The sequence below is a fragment of the Glycine max genome, chromosome 19, assembly GCF_000004515.6.
Source record: "Glycine max cultivar Williams 82 chromosome 19, Glycine_max_v4.0, whole genome shotgun sequence".
Taxonomy (NCBI): Eukaryota; Viridiplantae; Streptophyta; class Magnoliopsida; order Fabales; family Fabaceae; genus Glycine; species Glycine max.
The window spans coordinates 45,774,652-45,797,663 of NC_038255.2; the positions used below are offsets into that span (position 1 = coordinate 45,774,652).

General features: G+C 32.5%; 4 protein-coding genes across 5 annotated transcripts; 3 read left to right on the forward strand and 1 right to left on the reverse strand.

Annotated features, from left to right (window-relative positions):
• Positions 1-1,141: 1,141 nt before the first annotated feature.
• LOC100799718 (probable small nuclear ribonucleoprotein G) lies at positions 1,142-2,445 on the reverse strand. Of its 2 annotated transcripts, XM_003554398.5 has the most exons (4): positions 2,212-2,445; positions 2,065-2,087; positions 1,544-1,665; positions 1,142-1,434 (listed from the first exon to the last, which is right to left on the reverse strand). In XM_003554398.5, exons 1-4 carry the CDS (start codon positions 2,244-2,246, stop codon positions 1,375-1,377), a joined length of 240 nt encoding a protein of 79 aa, XP_003554446.1. In that variant the 5' UTR covers positions 2,247-2,445; the 3' UTR covers positions 1,142-1,374. The 2 variants fall into 2 exon arrangements, with proteins under 2 accessions (XP_003554446.1, XP_040868607.1); XM_041012673.1 differs by lacking the exons at positions 2,065-2,087; positions 2,212-2,445 and adding an exon at positions 1,795-2,038.
• A 1,690-nt stretch (positions 2,446-4,135) lies between these two features.
• Positions 4,136-5,085, forward strand: LOC100776885 (auxin-responsive protein SAUR23). The gene has a single exon (XM_003553552.5). It carries the CDS (start codon positions 4,434-4,436, stop codon positions 4,815-4,817), a length of 384 nt encoding a protein of 127 aa, XP_003553600.1. The 5' UTR covers positions 4,136-4,433; the 3' UTR covers positions 4,818-5,085.
• Positions 5,086-8,127: 3,042 nt separating this feature from the next.
• On the forward strand, positions 8,128-14,438 carry LOC100800246 (kinesin-like protein KIN-5C). Its single transcript, XM_003554399.5, has 23 exons — positions 8,128-8,361; positions 8,437-8,566; positions 8,712-8,870; positions 8,951-9,300; positions 9,386-9,524; positions 9,627-9,724; positions 9,810-9,966; positions 10,259-10,328; positions 10,443-10,519; positions 10,798-10,851; positions 10,926-11,006; positions 11,085-11,196; positions 11,278-11,364; positions 11,456-11,631; positions 11,784-11,945; positions 12,058-12,165; positions 12,348-12,506; positions 12,594-12,677; positions 12,829-13,034; positions 13,111-13,212; positions 13,388-13,497; positions 13,780-13,931; positions 14,044-14,438. The coding sequence occupies exons 1-23, from the start codon at positions 8,312-8,314 to the stop codon at positions 14,239-14,241; spliced, it is 3,021 nt and encodes a 1,006-aa protein (XP_003554447.1). The 5' UTR covers positions 8,128-8,311; the 3' UTR covers positions 14,242-14,438.
• Positions 14,439-20,056: 5,618 nt separating this feature from the next.
• On the forward strand, positions 20,057-22,727 carry LOC100777418 (beta-fructofuranosidase, insoluble isoenzyme 1). Its single transcript, XM_003553553.4, has 5 exons — positions 20,057-20,936; positions 21,539-21,697; positions 21,799-22,037; positions 22,127-22,220; positions 22,327-22,727. The coding sequence occupies exons 1-5, from the start codon at positions 20,079-20,081 to the stop codon at positions 22,504-22,506; spliced, it is 1,530 nt and encodes a 509-aa protein (XP_003553601.4). The 5' UTR covers positions 20,057-20,078; the 3' UTR covers positions 22,507-22,727.
• Positions 22,728-23,012: the final 285 nt, after the last annotated feature.

The following is a 23,012-nucleotide window of genomic DNA, read 5'->3' on the forward strand; positions in this document are numbered from 1 at the left end:
ATGCTCGACTTCTATTGATATCTCTACCCTCAGAAACACTCACATGTCCTTTTATTTTATTGTTCCGCATGTCTATATCAAATAGAAAGGTGTTATGATTAAAAAATAAAAAATATAGGGAGAACATCTAATAATTCTCTCACCTATGCTCAAAGTTACTCCATCATCCCACCTATTGTTCTCTTTGACATTATATCCAATGCAAAATTCTGAGTTTTAGCAAGGAAAACCTTCCTTAAGAAAAAAAAAAAAAATAAAGTAGGAAAATCTTACAAACTCCAATTCATCCAAAAAGGGTAGTGCACCTGAGCATGCACCTGTCATCCTTCATTGTAACATTAGTTTGAGAACTTTTGTGTCTGCATTGACACCAGTTGCTTACCTCCTTCATCTTTTCTAAAAATCAAAATTCACCTCCTTTATCTTTTCTAAAAATCAAAATTCACGGGCTCTTAAGTTTGGCCAGTTGGAATTCCATCAATTTCAAAGCCAACAATTACATTGCATTAATAGATTAAGCAGAAATAAATTTGACAGAAAATAACCATCACCAAAAAGAAGCAAACCAAGCAAACCAAATAAGAACAGTGTATGTTATCTTAGATCTGAAGCAGGGTAAGAAAAATCAAATTCAATGCCCATAATGAACTAATAAAGATTGCAATGAGCTCCATCATTTTTTGCAACTCCATGCTTCTTCTGGGACAGAAGACTACATCCATTCAACCACTCATCACAAACAATATTATTGAAGTGTAAAGATCAGTTTTTTCTACAAGCCTCTATTACAACATACAATATACATCATCAAAGTGAACTACAGTTGGGAAAATAAATAGACAAGCATTTATATTTGTTTGTTCTCTTGTTTACTGTGATTTGATGTATCTTACTGTGATTTGATGTATCTTCTGTGAGTAATAACAAATATTAGTGTTTGGAAACCTGTTTGTATCAATGCAAACAGGGATTCACTCTCCAAAACACTCAAATAGGAATCAATCAAGCTTTTTTATCTATTCCATTAAGTAATCAACTGCAAACCAAACACACAATATGATTCCTTAGACAAACCCTAAGTTTAGACTTTAGAGCATAGAGAGGAAGAGAACACTAAATGCAATATAAAAAGAGAAAAAAATCGGCTAAAAGGGATATACGTAAACATTTCGATTGAGTCTAGTCACAGCCATCACACTAAAACACTATAGGTATCCTTCCCGAACAATTTAGCCCGAAGAACCCAAATGAGTGGCCAACATGACCCTCTTCTTAAGATCCACAATTACATGTGACTCTCCATAGCTACATTGTTCAAATACACAACCGTTAAAACCAGGAAATACTCATATAAATGTTTACAACAAACAGAAATCAAGTCCTATTCACGGGTTCAAGCGCCTCAACAGTGACCACACTATTTCCTCTAATTACCTGCAATAAGAGGAAAAAATTATCAATTTCAAATCCATGTTCATGCTCTATTAACTGCAATATCTTAACAACTTAAATTTAAAAGACAATGCAAAAGAATAGGACTCACCACCATCCCTATGTCATTTTTCTCATTGCCATTCACTTCCACAGTGTTGTCAACAACTAAATTCATAAACTGGTCAAAGCCACGGAGAGTACCAACAACCATGCGATTTGCGTTCAGCTTGACTGCAAGAAAACAGCAAGCATTTCAGTATAATCTTCTCACAAATAATGTAAGAAAATCATTGTCTAAGAAACAATACAAAACTTGAGATATCAGATATTCATAACATAAACCCTAAAGTAAAAAAATACCCGTTGAATCAACAACCAGGCTAAGACATGCTCCACTCCACTCAACTATTTCCATCAAATAAAATCAAAACTGCTTAACAACACTGAACTCTACGCGAAAGTAAAAATACAAGGATAGTGAAAATTGGAGTTTAAGAATATTTCCAGGCCCTAACAAAACAACACCCACACTCCAGCTCGAAAAAACTAATGGGTTTTTTTTATATAAAAAAAAACACGAACACGTTCAGATACAGATAAGAGAAGCAACAAATAGAGAATCAGACTTACTCTGAAGCTTCTTATCCATGTACCTGCCCGAATCCCCAAAACAAAAAAGATAATTACAGATCAATCCACAGCAGTGTAACAGAACATGAAAAATATGAAAAATTAAAATAAAATAAAATAGAAGTGAAAAATGAAAGGTACACTTACTTCTTCAAATCCGGTGGTTGCCCTGACCTGCTCATGGTGGAAGAAGAGATCACAGAAGGACGAACGAAGAAAATTTGGTTTCGAAGTGGCAAAAGCAAAACCTCAACTACGCTCACCCCAGCCCTATCTTCGGAGGCTAAATTTTATAGTTTAAAGCCAAGCCCAGGAAGGGAAACTCGGTTGCTCAAAGGCCCATGGATCGGATGGCCTTAGTCACGGACCAAAATACGGGAAAACCTAAATTAATATCGGGGGCTCGTTTATTTAAACTTTTAAAAAAGTTACTTTGAAATTATGTATAAAAGATATTTTTTTAGATTTTATATAAAATACAAACTATTGTTCATCAATTATAAAAAAAAATTAAAGTTCCGATTGATTTATTCTTTTAAAATTAATCAAATTTACTTTTCAAAACAATCAAAAGTCTTTTTTTTTTAATTTTGATTTTCATAAAAATTTAAATAAATCAATTAAAAATTAAAAAAAAAAAGAAAAAAGTGGATTTTTATTATCAAAACAAAATAAATGATTCCATATTAGTATTATCAAAACCATAATGGTCATTGACTCAATAAGACTATTGAGTTAATGGGTCACTAGTTAAATCAACAAATCACTAATAAATTGTACAAATTAGTATACATTAAAATAAATATATTTATAAAGATAATATTTTCCTAAAAAAAAATAGGTTTATGTAAATGAAAATAAAATTATCTAAATAATATTTTCTTATACTAGCAGTATAATTTACTAGAAGAAAGTTTACTTGTTTACGGTCATATAGTTCGTCCAAATATGTATAGTTCTGAGAGTGCATTATCAATCATGGGCCAAGAGAATACCATCAATGTGAATGTAATCAATACACATTTGTGACATTGCCTCAGTCAATTTGTCACCACTGAACAACAAATTGATGCCTGGTCTTCCACACACTTGTCTTTGTGTTAAAGGCTTTCACATTTCACTTCCATAGTCAACACATCTCTTCTTATTATTGACTTAGACAAAGCCGTCTCTAACCCTTTGCAGTCTTCCGTACAAGTCTTGGTGTTTACGGTAATAGTTTGTTTGGTGAGTTGGTGGTAGATAATGATGTATCAAAATATATTCTATGGTCAAAAAAGAAATATAAATGTGAGGATGTCGATGATTCCGAGGATATTCTTCATTGCGTTTATGAAAACGCTAATAAAAAAAGCTTCACATTAGCTCCATCAACTTCGTGGTTACTTCACAATGACAATGACATGATCAATTATTTATTTTTTTTCATTTTTGTCGTTACTGGATTCGAGTTATGAAGTTCTAGAATATTGGTTTTTTAAAGCATCCCTTGTATATTCAAGCTAAAAAAACCTTGATTCATTACTGAAACATTATAATAAGTTAAATAATTATGTTCGTTGAATGGTCACTTGGCTTTACTTAAATTCAGATTAAACGTGAAGAGCGATCCTGGGTGTAGCTTGCACGTATAAAAATGTAAATTTCGAATTCGAGAGAGGTGGAGGGCACTGTCATTGATGTAGGTATAGGAATCTAAAAATCAAATTATTATAAGCCATTTGTAATTTTAAACATTAAACATGCGAAATGGACCAGTAGTCAATACGCCGGCAGTAGTATAATACTGTTCTATTATTTTTAACGAACAAATGTCAGATGTTTAGTTAGAAGTTAGAACATGTTAGCAATATCAATATTTTTAGCCACAATCAACCAATTGATTGGCGCCATTGCATTGGCTTGTATACTTTGGCCAATGGCTACCCAACAAATGTGAAATTGAAACCACCCCAACTATATTATGCTATTTTTTTTTTTTATTGTGTCGTACATTATGCATGTTTGCTTTTGGTACTTTCCAAGTTTTTACTATTAGTATTATGAACTATCGCCATTTATTTTCAACTACAATGATTAGGTCAGGCTTAGCCATGAGCCACTTCAAGATAACTGAAAGTTATTGGAATATAAAAATTGAGATTACTTTTCCACATTCAAAGTATTCAATTCAACTCTCCTCAATTCAAAAGTAAGAAACTACTCCTTAATTTCATTTTTATAATAAATCCCTCTCATACTCTAATTAGCCGATTATCTTACTCAAATATAATCATATAAATCATCCCTTCACCTTGCACAATAGCTAGTTCTTCTACATAGCTTTCTTCCTATATACATATTTGTATCCTTAATCATCCTTAAACAACATGTTGGGGAAAAAGATGGTATTATTCAAGAAACTGGCAAAAAAGGTGAAGGGTGTACGTGGAATTGACCCTGACCCTTACCCTGCACATCACGAGTGTTTGCTCAAGGAATATGAAGAAGAATGTGCCATTAACACACCCCCAACTGGGTTTTTTGCACTTTATGTTGGGGAAGAGCGTCAAAGATACGTGGTTCCGACACGCTACCTTTCTCACCCGTTATTCAAGATGCTGTTGGAGAAGGCTTACAATGAGTTTGGATTTTCGCAAAGGAATGGCCTTGTAGTTCCATGCAGTGTTTCCACATTTCAGGAGGTGGTGAATGCTATAGAATGCAACAACGACAAGTTTGACTTAGGAAAGATTTTTGCAGAATTTGTTTGATGCGCATAAAACACAAGATATTTCATTTTTTGCTATAGTCTGATAACTATAGCGTCTTTGGTGGGTTTTTTTTTTCTAGCTATAATGTATCCCACACACATGTAGTGCACGACACTCCAGATAGGTAGCTTTTAACTTCAAATGAAGTTATTATAGCAAGCAGATTCAATTAGAATAGATCTGACCTATAAAGTAGCGATTTAGTGAACTTTCAGCATTTGTTTATCTTTATAGAGTTTGCCTTTAACTAGCTTCCATTATGTGGTCATCCAAGAGTTGAGGCTTGCAGAGACAGAAACCTTCGCTTGTGTATGATTTTATTTGTTTCTTCGTTGAAAATTGCGTTGTATTTATATCTTGCTTTTATGATTCTGGGGAGATTCAACAGATCTCGTAGAATCTACACCAAAGGTAGAATTTTGAACAGACGAGTATGATGCATGAATTGCGTTGTATTTGTTTCTTTCACTTTTTTCTTTCTTTCAAAATCCGTGCTAAGTGCATGAGTTGCAATGCTAGTTAATTTCATATAACAATTCTACATAACCAAGGCTAGAGGCCAACACATATACAGTATTTTGGAAAAAAATGATGCAGATGCATGCTTCCTACTTTTATTTAATAATTCTGCAAACAACCAGAGCCAGCGGTAGAGTTCCTGGAATATGCCCTGCCACTCACAGACCAGAATTGGAAGAGAAAGACAGATTACGTGAGGTTTGGTATGCTCACTCACTAAAATAAGGGACATTTTTACAAACACCTACTGCATTAAGCGTCATGATTTTCTTCAAAGTTAGTTTAATGATTTGTATTTAACTGCTCTACCAAATACTTTAACTAGTTTAATCCAAATTCATCAAATCTTTCACGTGAGGACTAGATATCAAGTCATGTTCCAACTTTATTATAAATAAACTAGTTAGGAGGCAGAAAAAAAAATCTCCCTCATTTCTTAACAGTTCAATGATAAGCGGGGTAAAACAATAGGACTGTAGAACATAAATGCCCCCAACAGACACGAAAATCACTTTAATAGAAAACAGTTGCATATTGTCCCACACCTATCTCCAATGGGTTGATTATTTTAATTAAATATGAGAGAGTTGGAGAGGGAAAACATTATGTTATAGTCGTTTTCGTATCATACTTCGAGACATAAATACGGAAAGAAAAAAGGTGTTTAAAATACATAGCAGAATAAATAGAATTGTATGTGTTAATGAACTCTTAAAACATAATAATTTTCTTTAATAATATGAAGGTTTCATATTTAGTTACACGCACGAGATAACAAAACAGATTTGTGCTGAGATCGAAATAACTATCTTATCTTTTAATCCATTTTAATCATTTAGCAATTTGAAATTATAAATAATAATTGGTTAAGTCCAACTTATGTGTAACAACTTTTCAAACCAAATTTTAAACATGAAATATTGCCGTTTGTTTCTTTTCTTTCACCAAATATTTATATTATTTATATTTTAAGTTCTAGCAAAAAATATAATAATATTTCACTTAGAAAATTAATTAATCAGTTGATCATATTAAATTCTCTGATTCAAATGATCATCAAATATTAAAATAATTTCCTTAACAGAGATTAGATTTGTGTGACTTCGTAGGTTCAATATTAAGCCGGTAATATATTAATCAAGCTAGACTTCTAGCAACACTTCTTAACGTCCGTATAAAATAATGTTTTACTTTCAAAAACCCCTAGAAGAATAATATAATATTCTAAAGTATGATATTACTATCAAACTCTTTTTTGAGTTAACTTATAATAAATTAAGAAACTCATTTCTTTTTTCATTTAATTTTTCTGGCCAAAATATAATTTTATTCATAAAATTCAAACTCATTATCAAAAGTTGATTGATTCCTTCTTAATTAATCATTAATTTCACATGTATTTAATCATATCAAATATTTATTCAACGAGTGTTCTAAAGCATTAGGTATCTAGAATCAAAACATAACAAATAACCTATTAATTACTATGACAATCTCATGTCAAATAAACCTATTAAACCTCTTATTGAAAATTTTCTATTGACATTTTATGGAAAATTTAACCATTGAAAATCTCAATCGAGTAAGTTCAATAATGACATCCACACATACATCATTTATATATAGAATTTAATAAATGAGATCTATTAATTTTTATCTAATAAAGACTATTACATATAAATTAATCTATCTGTATAATTTATGTCTTATTAATAATTTAATAAAATAATAAATATGATAATAAAATAAAGAATAATTCCTTACTAAAATTATTAACATGATGGATTAGATATTGAGTATAGATATTTACCCTCAACAATAAATAGGACTACTGGGATAGGCCACATGTTCTCCAATCAAAATAAAATACATTAGAGATATATTTTATTTTATTCGTGTACCACATGAGATATTGTTTGGTAAATTACTAGCTAGGTCATCAACCCGTGTGTGTATTTGTACATAAATGACAACAGCAATTTCCATATAATAAAATTACAGAATTATGAAAAAAAATGGTGAAATATAGACAACTGATCAATTCTTGAAACAATTTTAATATTATATATTGAGATCCAATTAAATAATATTTTCTTAAATTTCACCGTTGGATTAAAAGTTTTTTCTATATAGATTATATATGTAAAATTTCATGTTAATCCAAAATCATTTACTATCTTGTTCATATAAATTAAAATCGATATAATATAAACATGTCAAAATATATTAAATATAAATTATTTGATTACTTGTTGTTGTTCAATTTTGACAAAATTAGATACAAACGATCTTGATAATATGTAAATATAATTTAAGGGTTTGATCAATAAAAATTAAATTCTATATCAAATTATAAAAATGGTGAAATAATTATTAAAATTATATTGATATAGTTTGATTCATCCTCTTAATTAATTTAATGTTAGTATACTAATTATTTAGTTGGTTTTTTAATTTTTAATTAATTTTTAGTCTGTTTGTCCAAACTACCCTATGTATAAAATTTGATCATTAAATACATAATACGTTATAAATATTTAGTAGTCAAATTTACTATACCGAAGTTGATCATTAAGTAAACAACATGTTACTATTCAGATGCAATATATTACAGATGGACCTTGTATGCTTTTTTTGTCAGTGTCGATGGACCTTTCAACACTGAGGTGGGCTAGAATCCAGGCCCGACAGGGGTAAAACGGTAAGAATATGACAGAGTGGAGCACCGTTGGATCACTATCACCAAAAACGTTGAGCCGTAGATATATAGCGAAGATGAAAAGCGAAGAGCGGATTTCAAAAATTCAAATCTCAAACGCTTCTCTCCCCGAACCCGCTCTCACACCCTTTTTTCACATCTATAGAGAGAAAGAGAGAGAGAGAGAGAGAGAGAGAGAGAGAGAGAGAGAGAGAGAGAGAAGGAACCATTTTTCATTTCTCAGAAGCCATTTCAGAATCGGATCTAAGAACCAAAAATGTCTTCGAAAGAGAAGGGCGTCAACGTTCAGGTCCTCCTCCGTTGCAGGTAATTCCGTTTTCCTTCGTTAATTTCCGCGTTCTGGAACTCCATTTCCCATCCTTACACGTCGATTTTTCGCAGGCCCTTTAGCGACGAAGAGTTACGGAGCAATGCTCCGCAAGTCGTGACTTGCAACGAATACAATCGAGAAGTGGCCGTGTCACAGAGCATCGCCGGCAAGCACATCGACAGGGTTTTCACCTTCGATAAGGTCCCTCTTCTCACTCTTCCTCACATTTGATATGTTATAATCTCCAAGCTTGAGTTTACGGAAATGGACACAAATATTGGGATGTTAAGTTAATTTTAGGGGGATTTCAATTTCAAATCTGAAATGTGTTCATTTTATTGTGAAGGTTTTTGGTCCTTCTGCACAGCAAAGGGATCTTTATGATCAAGCTGTTACTCCGATAGTTAATGAAGTTCTAGAGGGATTTAATTGCACTATATTCGCGTATGGTCAAACTGGTACGGGAAAAACCTACACAATGGAAGGGGAATGCAAAAAGGCCAAGGTATGCTTTAGTGTTTTGATGTTATGCACACACAAATTATTGAGTTATGTTAGTGACTTTATTTGAGTATTGTACTACAGAGTGGTCCCAATGGAGAGTTGCCTCCAGGAGCTGGAGTTATTCCTAGGGCTGTCAAGCAGATTTTTGACACACTTGAGAGCCAGAATGCTGAGTACAGTGTGAAGGTCACCTTTTTGGAATTGTATAATGAAGAAATCACTGATTTGCTTGCCCCAGAGGAGCTTTTAAAGGCTTCTTTGGAGGAGAAGCAGAAGAAGCAGCTGCCTCTCATGGAGGATGGTAAAGGTGGAGTTCTAGTAAGAGGCTTGGAGGAAGAGATTGTGACGAGTGCCAGTGAGATTTTTACTCTTCTGGAGAGAGGGTCTTCTAAACGACGAACTGCAGAAACTTTGTTGAACAAGCAGTCAAGGTAATTGTTGTTTTGCTATTTCTTTAGTTGATAGGTAGTGGAATCAATTTTTGATCACTTACTAAGACTTGTTTTCTCTTTTCAGTCGATCGCATTCGTTGTTTTCCATTACAATCCACATCAAAGAAGCAACCCCAGAGGGTGAAGAACTGATAAAGTGTGGTAAACTTAATTTGGTGGATCTTGCTGGGTCAGAAAATATATCTCGTTCTGGTGCTAGGGAGGTAAGCTTCCCATTTGTTCAGCGTTCTATATATTCTGGTGTTTTCCCAAAAATAATAATTTTGAACTAGTAAGTTGAATTTTGTTCGTGTAATATTTGTTAGGGTCGTGCAAGGGAAGCAGGGGAAATTAACAAAAGTTTGCTTACTTTAGGGCGAGTGATCAATGCACTAGTGGAGCACCTGGGTCACATCCCTTACAGGTTTTTAACTTTTGGGCTTTCATTCTTTTTAGTCATTGGCATTATCCTTTTCTTTGTGTTCTTACATGGATAAGTTGGTATTTAGGGATAGTAAATTGACGCGTTTACTGCGTGATTCACTTGGGGGAAGAACGAAAACATGCATCATAGCGACAGTGTCTCCTGCTGTTCATTGCTTAGAAGAAACTTTAAGCACGCTGGATTATGCACACAGGGCAAAGCACATAAAAAATAAGCCTGAGGTTTGTTATTGACTGAGTGACTTGAGGGTTGAGAATGTTTACGATACCATGCATCTTTAGCGAAATATCTTTCAAACATTTCATGTGAATATGTTACAAGTATACCACTTCTACAAGGATTTTATGAGATACTTGACTATATTTGTGTTTTACACCCATTAACTAAATATATGATAAAATCATCTACAATAAAAATTTTAAACAGAGGGACTGATTTGTGTGTTCTATTGGATCCATATTAGACAAGTATGCATTGCTTTTAACCTCCTTTTTATTTTCTGATGCTTTTTAGGTTAACCAAAAAATGATGAAATCAACACTTATCAAGGATCTTTATGGTGAAATTGAACGCCTTAAGGCAGGTGAGTTGCGTTGTAGATTTGTAGTTCCTAAAGTAAGTATCTCTTGGGTTTTTCAGATTTCCTGCTAAAGTGTCTTATTGTTGATGAAACCATTAAATTCGTGACTATGACCAGAGGTTTATGCTACACGCGAGAAAAATGGAGTGTATATTCCGAAGGAAAGATACTATCAGGAGGAGAGTGAAAAGAAGGTTATTTTTCTCTCCATATTTGTCTGTTACCTTCTGTCGCAATATGGAAAATTTATCAAGAGCACTAGAGCTGTACTATTGTTCCATGCAACTTTCAGCTGCTGAGAATCATAGAGATCATTCTGGTTTAGTGCCTTGGTCATTTCTAGTCGTCTAGCATGTTTTTAAATATTGATCCTTGATAAATATAAATTGATTTGGTGTTTTATTTTCATGATCTGGTTGTTAAAACCACTTTTTCCAGGCCTTTCATTGATGCATGCTTTTCTTCTGTTTAGGCTATGTCAGATCAAATTGAGCAGATGGGTGTCACAATAGAAACTCAACAGAAGGTTTGTTTTATTGAAAAAACTATTTATGTATAGAATATACGGCGTGCCTGACTTGTTTTCTATGTTTCAACCAGCAACTTGAGGATTTGCAAAACAAATACGTTGACCAAATTCGGCAGTGTTCAGATTTGAGCAACAAACTTGATAGTACTGAGGTGAGTTATCGATTTTTTTGTTCAATATCATGGAATTTTATATGCGTTATTATATGGAAATGGTGATGAACCACACAGAAAAACTTGAACAAGACTAGCAAGTTGCTTGCCAACACAGAGGAAGAATTGAAGAAATGTCAGTATACCCTGAAAGAAAAAGACTTCATCATTGCTGGGCAGAGAAAAGCAGGTATGCCGTATACACTATCGCCTTTCAATCATTGTTTCTTGTGTAATGTTCCTTTGTGATAAAGTTAATTATGCGCGACAGAAAATGCTCTGGCTCATCAAGCATGTGTTTTACGAGCTGATTTGGAGAAAGCTCATCAGGATAATGCTTCGTTATTTTTGAAAATTGGTAGGTGTTATTCTTTTCTCTGTTATGAACTTATGATCGTCTAAGAATTGAGGATGTGTTTATTAACTTATTTATCTGTCTGGTAATATAGGTAGAGAAGATAAATTGAACTCAGATAACAAAGCTGTAGTGAACAATTTCCAAGCGGAGCTTGCTCAGCAGGTTGGTTCACTTTGCAATACTGTTGCAACATCATTGTCTGAACAGAATGAACATCTAGAAGGTGTGAAGAAGCTCTGTCATTCTTTTTTGGACGTTCATGATAAGGTGTGTACGTCAAATATCCAATACTGTTGCTCTTGTCAGTTACATTCTTTGATGGTTTCATCCAATTTATTGAATCCTTTAGCCCCATATTTTTACGTTTCTTGTAGTAGTTTATTTCTAAATTCTCTCATTCCCCTTTTTGTTTTCTGTAGGCGGTTGTCGATTTGAAAAGGAAAGTCACATCTCTGAGGGCCTTATATATATCTCATTTCGAGGCAGTGGAAAATGTTGTGCGCTTGCATAAGGCGGGCTCTGATGCTAACTTGGAGGAACTATCATCTGTTATATCCTCTAATGGTCATTCTATTGAAGAAGTATGGTTCAGCTGTTTCAACTTATTGTTTCTACTTTTACTGTTATGTCTTTGGTGACATTTTTTTCATTCTTATAACCACTAAAATAAAAAATTTATTCTTGGTGAATCAGTTTCTTGCATCTGAAGCCACTGAAGCTGGTTCAATATTTGACAATCTTCAGAGTACCCTTTCAACTCAGCAGGGTGAATTGGCACTATTTGCAAGGGAACTACGCAATGTATGTGCTTCAAAGTTTTCCTTCATTTTATCTGTTTATTATAGCTTTTAACAAATTTGTCACATCTTTTGTCTTTTGTTTCTCTGTTCTGTACAGTATCCTGTATATTTCTTTTTTCTTTGTTCTGACTGATGTTCTTTATCTTCTTCTGACTCTATTATGTTGTGTATTGTAAATCAAAGAGATTCAATCTCAGCCTCGAACAAATAAAGGATATCTCTGATCGCTCTCAAGAATTTGTGGATAAGCTTTTTGAAGAATCAAAGAAGCTTGAAGACTATGCATCACAGGCTGACCAAATGCAATTGAAGAGCATTGATGAGTTTAAGAAAGCATACGAGGTTATATCATAACATTAACATGTATGGTTCGAAAGATGGTTATGATTGCTGACATCTGATGTGGACATGCTATTCTATTCTGTACAGGAACAATCAAAATCTGATACAGAGAAACTTATTGCCAATATGACTAGTTTAGTTTCAGATCACATTCGGCGACAAATGGATCTGGTCAGTTTTGGGTGTTATTTTTTATAGACGTATCGTTTTTTGGCCCTTGGCTTGATGGGTGATGATTGGGGTCGGTGGGTGGCTGGATACTTTTGTGTTTCTATTCCTGTCAATTTAGTTTGTTGTCTTTGATTGATGATCGGCCTTGCAGGTAGACGCAAAGCTTGTTGATCTTAGAGAAAGTGGCATCAAGAACAAGTCCTTCTTGGATGGACATGTGTCATCAGTGGGAGACATTGTGACCAATGGAAAAAGAAAATGGCAGGCCTTTTGCGAGCATGCAGAAAAGGATGCAAAAGACACTGCTGATTATTCTGCCGCAAAGCATTGTCGTATGGAGGTGCTCATGCAGCAGAGGTATAAGTGTTTTTCCTCAAGTTTTCTTCATCCGGATTCACTCACATACATTCTAACTCTCCTTTTAAATCCTTAGTGTTAATACTGCTCAATCGGCTTTCGAACATACAAAGAGAACACACGAGGCTATAATTGAGATGGGGACCAAACATATTTCAGCAACAGAGCCAATTGTCAGGTGCGTGGCAAACTGATTGTCAATGACTATCTCTTTGCAGCCCATCTCTGCATGTGGAGTGGGGAGGGAGTGTTGTACCGATATGGTTATTGCCTGTGTTTTTCTTGGTCCATTTTTCTGTTTTGATGCCTCATCAATAGGCTTCATGCGATGTGATATCAAATGTTTGGTACAGGAATGCTACTGATAACAATGTGCAACATGTCGTTGAGGTTGATTCTGCACGAGTTGCAGCAGAGGAAGATGTGGCAAAGAACAGTGAGGATCTTCTTGAGCAGTTAGATGGTGAGTATTATTGTGTTGGATCATGGTCCTTTGATTGATAACAACATTTACCTCTGCAGCTGAGATTGTTTGATCATATGATTACTTTTTTTTTTTTTTGTGATTTAACAAATTTCACTATCACTTTCATGATTTAACAACTTTCATGCACGCAAATACCTTAAAAACAGTCTTTCAAATATTTTAAGAGGCACGAATAACCAAATATCTCACTTTTTTTGTCAAAATGTCTTGTATATAGGATGCATTCATCCTTTTTTTCTTGGGGTGCATTTTTTGCAGTCACGTCTGCACAAGAGCGGGAGTCCATATCTGGCGTATTAAATGTGGTGAGAACTCATGCAAATACACTTGAGACGCTACGAGAGGATCACGCTGGCCAAGCTACTTCAATTGAACACACAACAAGCGAAACTTTTCAACGGCAGTACAGGGTATGTTGATTCGGTTTATATTTTGTTCTCGAAAGATCAAATATAAACATGATTTAGTAGACATGTTTAACATTAATTAACATGTGTTGTTGCTTCCTCTCTTGTCTTGCAGGACTATGAGCCTAGCGGCACAACACCTATAAGATGTGAGCCTGATGTTCCGACAAAGGGGACAATAGAGTCTCTTCGATCGTTGCCAATGGAAGCCCTTCTTGAGGAATTCCGAGAAAATAATCCATATGAATCTAATGATGTAAAGGAGTTGAAACCATCTCTTATTCCACGATCGCCTCTTACTCAGCTGAACTAATGGCGGTGGTCGGGTCCTCTGTTGAGTCAAATTTGTATTTTCTTTTGTAACATCACATTGCCTTTGTTACCCATTAATTGTTGGAAGAATGCATCATCGGCAGATAGATGATTGTAATGTGATATTTAGAGCAAAATACTCATGTAAATCCCACCTTGGGATGAAGTATAGGATAAATAATGCTTCATTTTACGTAAGGCTCTCCCTTGTGGTTAATCTATTCTTGTGATGTTTTGGCTGTTTGCCATCTACTTCTGTCTCTTGTAAAGGTGGGCATACTCGCTTTTGTTTTGTTTGTGGGTGTAGTCTTTGAAACTTCGAAAACATTTCCTATCTGCCTAATATTGGAACTACTTTTTAAATTTTGTTTCTGTAATCAAAAGGTTTAATTATTTATTTGTCCTATTGGCAGGGCAAGAATTAGTGACTGCTGCGACGTTATTCTTTAGCTGATAGTGATGATAATATTAGTTTAAGTTCTTGAAACTTAAATAATTCTCCCCAAAAGAAAACACTCGTAACTCGTAAGCACTTCTAGAAAAAAAAATAAGATGAAAAAATAAAATAAGTTTTCTATAATTTAAAATTAACTTGTGGAAAAGTTAAATTAGTTTTTGAGATGCTAATTTTAATTTTTATAAATTAAGTTATGAATAAGTTAATTTTAATTTTATTTTTTATCCTATAAATATTCATCGAGAAATTTATCAAACATTTGTCTTTTGTAATATTTTAGTTCAAATACATGATTCTAACATGTTTCAGTATCCGTAAGCTTACTCTTTTTTTTTTTTTTTGAAAAACTCAAATCTTTGACTAGAATAAGATTAAAATATAGTATATAGTTTTTCCGATTAAATTAAGTCTAAATCCACATTTTAAAATACAGTGGATAAGTTTATTTTGCTCCTGAACAAAAATAATGAAAATGATTAAAATCACTCAAGTTGTAATTGAATATGAAAAATGTTAAATCAAAATTTTAATATATTTTTCTGATCACATTTTTTTATAATTCATTGGAATTTACTAAAAAATATTGTGTAGGTTTTACATTTATTTTTGCTTATAATTTCTTAAACGTGCATGATTAACATTTGTCATAAATATACGAAAGTCATTAATTATATAAGTATCCAGAAAGTAGTCTTTAATTTATGAGAGCATGGTGTGGGTCTTGGAACACAACTTTTACGTATTCGTATGATGCACAACACGAGTTGCATCACCGTCGTTAAATGAAACAAGTGACGAAAACATATTTTTTTTATCTTGTGAGTTGAAATATTAAAATATCTCTTGAAATAAGTTACTCTTAAATCAAATTAGATTAATCAAGTCGTAGATTATTTTCTAAAAATCAAGAGTCTAGGAAGAAATGTACAAACTGTAAATATATTTAATTAAATAATACCATTTTTAAAAATTAAAAAAATAAATAATAACGTACATCACATCACATATTTCCTTTTTACATTTTTACTATTTTTCTTTCACGTACACATCTCAGAAATATATTCTAAAATAAAAAATATTTTGCACTGTCCTATTTTTTCGCCACAATATTTAAGAAAAAAAGAATGATGCCTCAGTCTTAGCCATGCAATAGAAAACTGTTAGACTCAAAAAATGCTTACAAGAAAACTTCCATTAACCTTAGTTACAAACAAAAGTACGTGACTTATCAACACAAGACCCTATCTTGTTTTATTGTTCGACGGATCCTTGACTTTTCATTGTCTTGTTTTATTGTTCACAAAACATTTCTCAAATTTAAATTGGGTGTACTTAAAGATTTTATGACACAATATAATACATTATGATGTTACTTTGTAAAATTAATATTATATATATATATATATGTTTTGGCCTTTATCAATTCTTTTAATTTTGATTGTTCCGATGAGAAAGGGGAGAGACGAGATTTAGGGTGAAGAGAGAATTGAGAAGTGAGAAGGGTAGGGTAATAAACGCACATTTTATTTAGTTTGAGTGTTTTGTCTCAATCTCAAAATGAATCCATTACGTTTTTTTGTGTATTTAGAAAGGTAACATGTTCAACCTAACTCGGGTTTTCAGAATCGACCAAGTTACAAATATTTACTAAAATCTATCAAGTTAATCTGGGTTACTTGTTTAACTGATCCAATTATTGAAGTGTATTAAGTCATTAGTTCTCGATAAAATCGACTGATTGATCCAATGAGAAAGGGGAGAGGCGAGATTTAGGGTGAAGAGAGAATTGAGAAGTGAGAAGGGTAGGGTAATAAACGCACATTTTACTTAGTTTGATTGTTTTGCCTCAATCTCAAAATGAATTCATTCCGTTTTTTTTTGTATTTAGAAAGGTAACGTGTTCAACCTAACTCGGGTTTTCAGAATCGACCAAGTTATAAATTTTATTAAAATCTATCAAGTTAATCTGGGTTACTTGTTTAACTGATCCAATTATTGAAGTGTATTAAGTCATTAGTTCTCAATAAAATCGACTGATTTATCCAATTTTTACGATTATGCATGAGAGAATTCAACGCACCAGTTATCGTATGACATGTGCTCTAGGTTTTGGATGTTTAAGTTGAAACATTTAACCACAAATTTTAAGAAGCTTTGTGACAACTTGGTGAAACTACCAACAACAACAGCCAACAGATATTTTTATAATTAACTGTTTTATTTCAACATTTTAAATATACCAAAATTAATTTAAAATATTTTATTCATTATTCAATCTCTTGCTAATAAGTTACTATAATTATATCCATGATATTTAATAAAGTAATTACTGATTTATCTTAAATATAAATCTATATAAAATTTAATGTTTGAATTTATTGATTAAGTTAAAATATAGATTCACTTTAATTATTATAATTATGTATTTTTATTTATTAAAAATAAAATAAAAAATCCCAACTACAAGAAAAGAATAAATGTAGTGCTGTTATATAATATTTACATATATAGCAAAACCATTTTGTATTGATTGATATGTATGTTTAATTTTTTTAACCATCAGTCCATTTTAGTTAAAAAATAAAAATAAATAAATAAATTATGCACACGATATAAAATAATTGTATTGTCATATAATCACAATTAATTCTATATGTCAAATTTATTGAGTTTTATGATAATTATTTTTAAAATTATTGTAATAATTAAAGTTTTCATCATAAAATTAAAATATAATTTATATATTTAAAATATTTTCTATCATAACTTTTAATTATATAAAATAAATAATTTTGTTGTATAGTTAAAATAGTAATTAATGATTATAAGAGTGTTTTATAATTAGAAGTTCCACTCGGTTTAAAATATTTAGATCCCAATAACATAGACTCAGCTTCCCCGTTAGAATCGCTCAAAACAATGGTAAAAAACAACTACTGCTTTTATTTTGGATTTATTTATCTGATTCCTATTTTCTGTCTACGTTAGCCACCTTACCCCCTTTGAATTTCACTCTATAAATAATGTGAACCATCTAATTATTTCTCTCCATGCTTTTTATTCCCATGCTAGACCACCCCACGCAATAAATCCTTTTATTTCATCTTGTTTTCTTTCTCTTTTTTTTTTCTGATGGTTCTTCCAAAGTGTCGCTATATCACTGTAGTGTTTTTTGCCTTTGTTGTGTTACTGATCAACAATGGCGTTGAAGCTTTTCATAAAGTATATCCTCATCTTCAATCTGTTTCAACGATTTCCGTGAGCAGACAACACAGAACTGCATACCATTTCCAACCTCCTAAGAACTGGATCAACGGTTCGTATCATACGCTTTTTAACCTTGATATATTTGTAGTAATTTGAGTGCAATTTCCTTTTTTTTAAAATAAATTGTTTAATAACAAGTATTTGACATAAACTTATTTATTAACAACTAACTAGTATTTAACAGTGGGATGATAAATGCACAGTGAAGGTTCTGCTTTCATAACAACGAAAAAAAAAAAACTGAAGAAATTTTTTTAGTCTACAATTGAATTAATTATGGTTTGAAATTATGATAACATCAACATGATGATATGATATGATGGATAAATATGTCTCTAAAAATGTAATTTAGAGTATTTAATCTTTTTGTTTGTATAAAAAAAACATGATGAGAGATTTCTTAAATAAATCTCTATGTTTTGAGAAGTTATTCATTGACTCGCTGAATTGAGAATATCCTTAGTTCTCCCAAACTATGGTAACGATTTTATATATTATCATAAAAAAAAGAACAAAAGAAAAAACTTTCTATATCATAGTTAGGTATGAGGTATTCATACTCAAAATTTCGAATATCACGGGAAAAGAATGGGCTGTGAGTTTTGGTTTGGTGAAACCTAACAAAATATGTATTTGCTTTTTTATTCCATGCTCTTGATTTGATTTAGCGGATTAGGCTGTAATTAAGGATCCGAGCATTCCTTAGGGTGTTAAACGGAAATTTTGATGCGATAGAAAACAGTTATTATATATGGGAATACTATCCTTTTGTTGTTCCTCCTTTTTATGCGGCTACGACGAGCATCATTTTGTGGTTATTTGGTACACCCCTTTGAAGCTTAAATAATTATTTCTCATGCATTAATTAAGTGCTCGTTAATAGGTGTAAATGATATACTACATCTGGCTAAACCTATGCCTTTTAGCATGGCTTTCTAGTAGTTAAAAAATGAAGCATGCAAAAGTCTTCTATTCAGCAGGGGTATATAAAGTCTAAACTATTTTGTGTTAGTGCTGCGTGGATTTGGACGAAATTTTTGTACGGTCCAGGATAGTTATGTTTTTTAATTTAAGAGAAAAATTTATAACCATATAGTAATCTCAATCTATACGATAGTTTTTTTTAGATTTAAATGCATGGGAAGTAGGGCAGGGAATAGTAGATTTTGTTTTTCATACATATGGAATAGCTTTCCATCTTATTCCCTTTGTTAAATAGTGGAGAATCAGACTTCTTTGTATAACAAATTATAATTTTACAACAAAGCAAAAGAGATAAAAGTTAGAGAAATGTGGAATTAATATAATAAATGATATAATATAGAAAGAGAAATCTAGAACATAAGGGATAAATTGTTGTATAAGTTGTTGCGTGATTCAACTCTAGTCACAATGGTGTTGGAGTTTTGACACTTAATATTTCATGTTTTATAAAACATTTGATCGAATAAAAATAAAAATATCATTTAAAATTATACTTTTTTTGCATTTATATTGTTATTTTTTCAACTACATAGGTCACATCGTGAAAAAGGGAAAAAAAGTTACTCTTGTTATCCTAAGTTAACTATATGTACTATCGCACTCAGGTGGTGCGCAAATCATCATCCTTTTTTATCTTTTACATTTTCGTACTACAAAATGAAATCAAATCAGTAATTAAGAGTCTCATAAACTTATTTAAGTATAATTTTAAAAATGATTATTATAAAAAATCATCTGAATAGCTTGAAACAAACTACTTCGGTTCTAGCTAGTTACTTTTTATCATCACGTGTCCTATTCTATGGTAATGGCTTCAAATTGTTCTCCCCGGATAGTTCGCACCTTCAATTCTCCTTATCCCACGCCTCAACATCGCCAATGTTGTTGGGACAATCACTAACACGTGGAGATCGATGCATGGCTAATTATAAGCTTCCATTGGTTATTATGAATTGTTATCTCATAATACTAACTTTCTAATCCTTCCATATGGTTAATGGACACATCAACCACATGCAGATCCAAATGGTAAGTAGAAACTTAATTTTTATTTTACTTTTCATTTTCAAATTAGCATCCATACATTTGTGTATTATCTTATATTCGTAATTGCAAACAATGTAGGACCCATGTACTACAATGGAATCTATCATTTATTCTACCAATACAACCCCAAAGGCTCAGTGTGGGGTAACATTGTGTGGGCCCACTCAATATCAAAGGATCTCATCAATTGGAGGACCCTTGAACCTGCCCTATATCCATCCAAACCATTTGACAAGTTTGGTTGTTGGTCTGGGTCAGCCACCATAGTCCCAGGTAAAGGACCTGTGATCCTCTACACCGGAGTTGTTGACGACAAACAAACTCAGGTTCAATGCTACGCCGTACCCGAAGACCTAAATGACCCACTCCTCCGAAAATGGGTTAAACCTGACAAATTCAACCCGATCTTGGTTGCTAACAAAGGTGTTAATGGTAGTGCCTTTCGCGACCCAACCACGGCATGGTGGAGCAAGGATGGACACTGGAAGATATTGGTGGGTAGTAGAAGGAAGCGTAGAGGTATAGCTTATTTGTACAGAAGCAAGGACTTTATGACTTGGGTTCAAGCCAAACATCCGATCCATTCCAAGGGTGAGACAGGTATGTGGGAGTGTCCTGATTTTTATCCAGTTTTGGTTAATGGCAATCAAGGATTGGAGACGTCCGAGGGAGGGAATCATGTGAAGCACGTGTTTAAGAATAGTCTTGACATGACTAGGTTCGACTACTACACCGTAGGAACATATTTTGAAGATAAGGATAGATATGTCCCAGATAACACTTCAGTGGATGGTTGGGGTGGACTTAGGTATGACTATGGTAATTTCTATGCTTCAAAATCGTTTTTTGACCCCAGTAAGAACAGAAGGATCTTGTGGGGTTGGGCAAACGAGTCTGATACCAAGGAAGATGATGTTCGCAAAGGATGGGCAGGAATTCAGGTACTTAAATTATATATATGCATTTTCTTTACAATTTTTTTCTTTTTAATTTCATCTCTCAAGTTTACAAAATTTGACTTTGTTTAATCAGTGTTTTTGTCTGACCAATTTGAAAATGTTAATTTTGACTGTTGTGGCATGTCTCACAATTTATTGTATCACCAAATTAACTAACTTAGCACACTAAACTAACCGAAAAAGGATCAATTTCATCCAAATAGACCAAAGTGGTTTTTTTTAACTTAAGATACTAAACTGTAATAATAATAATTAAGAAAAGATGAAAGACTAAGAAAGTATTTTTTGCCTCAAACTAACTTAGCTTGCAACTGATATAGTTATCTTTTAAGAAATTAATTTTCATGCATTTCCTAGTCTAAAAATAAACTTCATATTTAATTTCATATATATATATATATATATATATATATATTTGCTTTTACATTCTTTTAAAATTTATAATTGGATCTGCTACTTAACACACGGAGAAATTTATGTTTGCATAGGAGTTTTTTTTTATAATGTGCTATAGTTCCTTTTTTTATACTTGTGCAAATTAAAGGAATTTAAATATTCATGTAAGTGTTTGTTAAAATAATTAGGCAATTCCGCGAACTGTGTGGCTCGATTCTACTGGGAGACAATTGGTGCAATGGCCTGTTGAAGAATTAAATAATCTCAGAGGGAAAGAAGTTAATATGAACAGTCAAAAGCTTCAAAAGGGAGATTACGTTGAAGTAAAAGGAATCACCGCTGCCCAGGTTAGATTCTTAATAAGCATTAATATGTGTGTGTGTGTGTTTTCATACATACATATAATGATATAAAACTGATGATATTATATAACTAATTTTTTCTACAGGCAGATGTGGAAGTTACATTCTCATTTGCAAGCTTGGACAAGGCAGAGACATATGATCCTAAGTGGGTAAATGCACAGGACCTCTGTGCCCAAAAGGGTTCAAAACTTCAAGGTGGGGTTGGACCATTTGGGCTTCTCACATTAGCTTCTCAAAATTTGGAGGAGTTCACTCCTGTGTTTTTTAGAATTTTCAAAGGTCCAGTTAAGCATGTGGTTCTCTTATGCTCCGATGCAACAAGGTTAGTATATAATACAAATTGGGATGAGAACTTCTAATTTCTTTCCATTTTCACATCTTTGATTTTTTTTTTTTGGCAATTCTGAACAGTTCCTCTTTGAAGAGTAATATGTACAAGCCATCATTTGCTGGCTTTGTAGATGTGGATTTGGCCACTAATAAAAAACTCTCTCTTAGGAGTTTGGTATGTACAAATGCAACCATTGCTCCATTTAGTGCTTACATATAATATATTTATAAGCTTCAATACAACAAATCAATGTTCTTTATTTTTTTCATCTGAACGGCAGATTGATCACTCAGTAGTGGAGAGTTTTGGTGAAGGAGGGAAGACAAACATTTTGTCTCGGGTTTATCCACAGTTAGCAGTGGCTAATCAAGGTCACTTGTTTGTGTTCAACAACGGAACTGAACCCATCTCGGTGGAAAACCTCAAAGCATGGAGCATGAAGCCGGCTGATATAAAATAATCAGCCAGAAATCAATAGTAGGCAGAAAGTAATATGGCTTATTACTCGGTGAATTAGTATTCATCCCACCACTTTTATTTCAATAGATTAAGGGTTTTAGTGAGTTAGGCTTTTATTTTATTTCAATAGATTAAGGGTTTCAAACCATGCTACCACTTTACGATTTACGATATAGTGGATAAATTGGCTTTAGAGTTTGATTTTGAATATTAAAAAATTGATATCATGTGTTATTTTATTTCTCTTATTATTGACACATCTAAAACAATATCCCACAAAATCAAAATAACTTTTCGTCATCCCAAATGTGTTTAAAAAAAACATATTCATTGTATTTTTAACTACTTCACAACGTTTTTGATTCAAATATGTTATAAAAATTAGGCTAAATGCCTATTTTAATCTTTTATCGTATTTTACTCAAAATGGTCATTTATTCTTTTAAAAAATTCACTTTATTTTTTTTTATTTTATTTAAAAGGTTTAAAATGATCATTTAATTATTT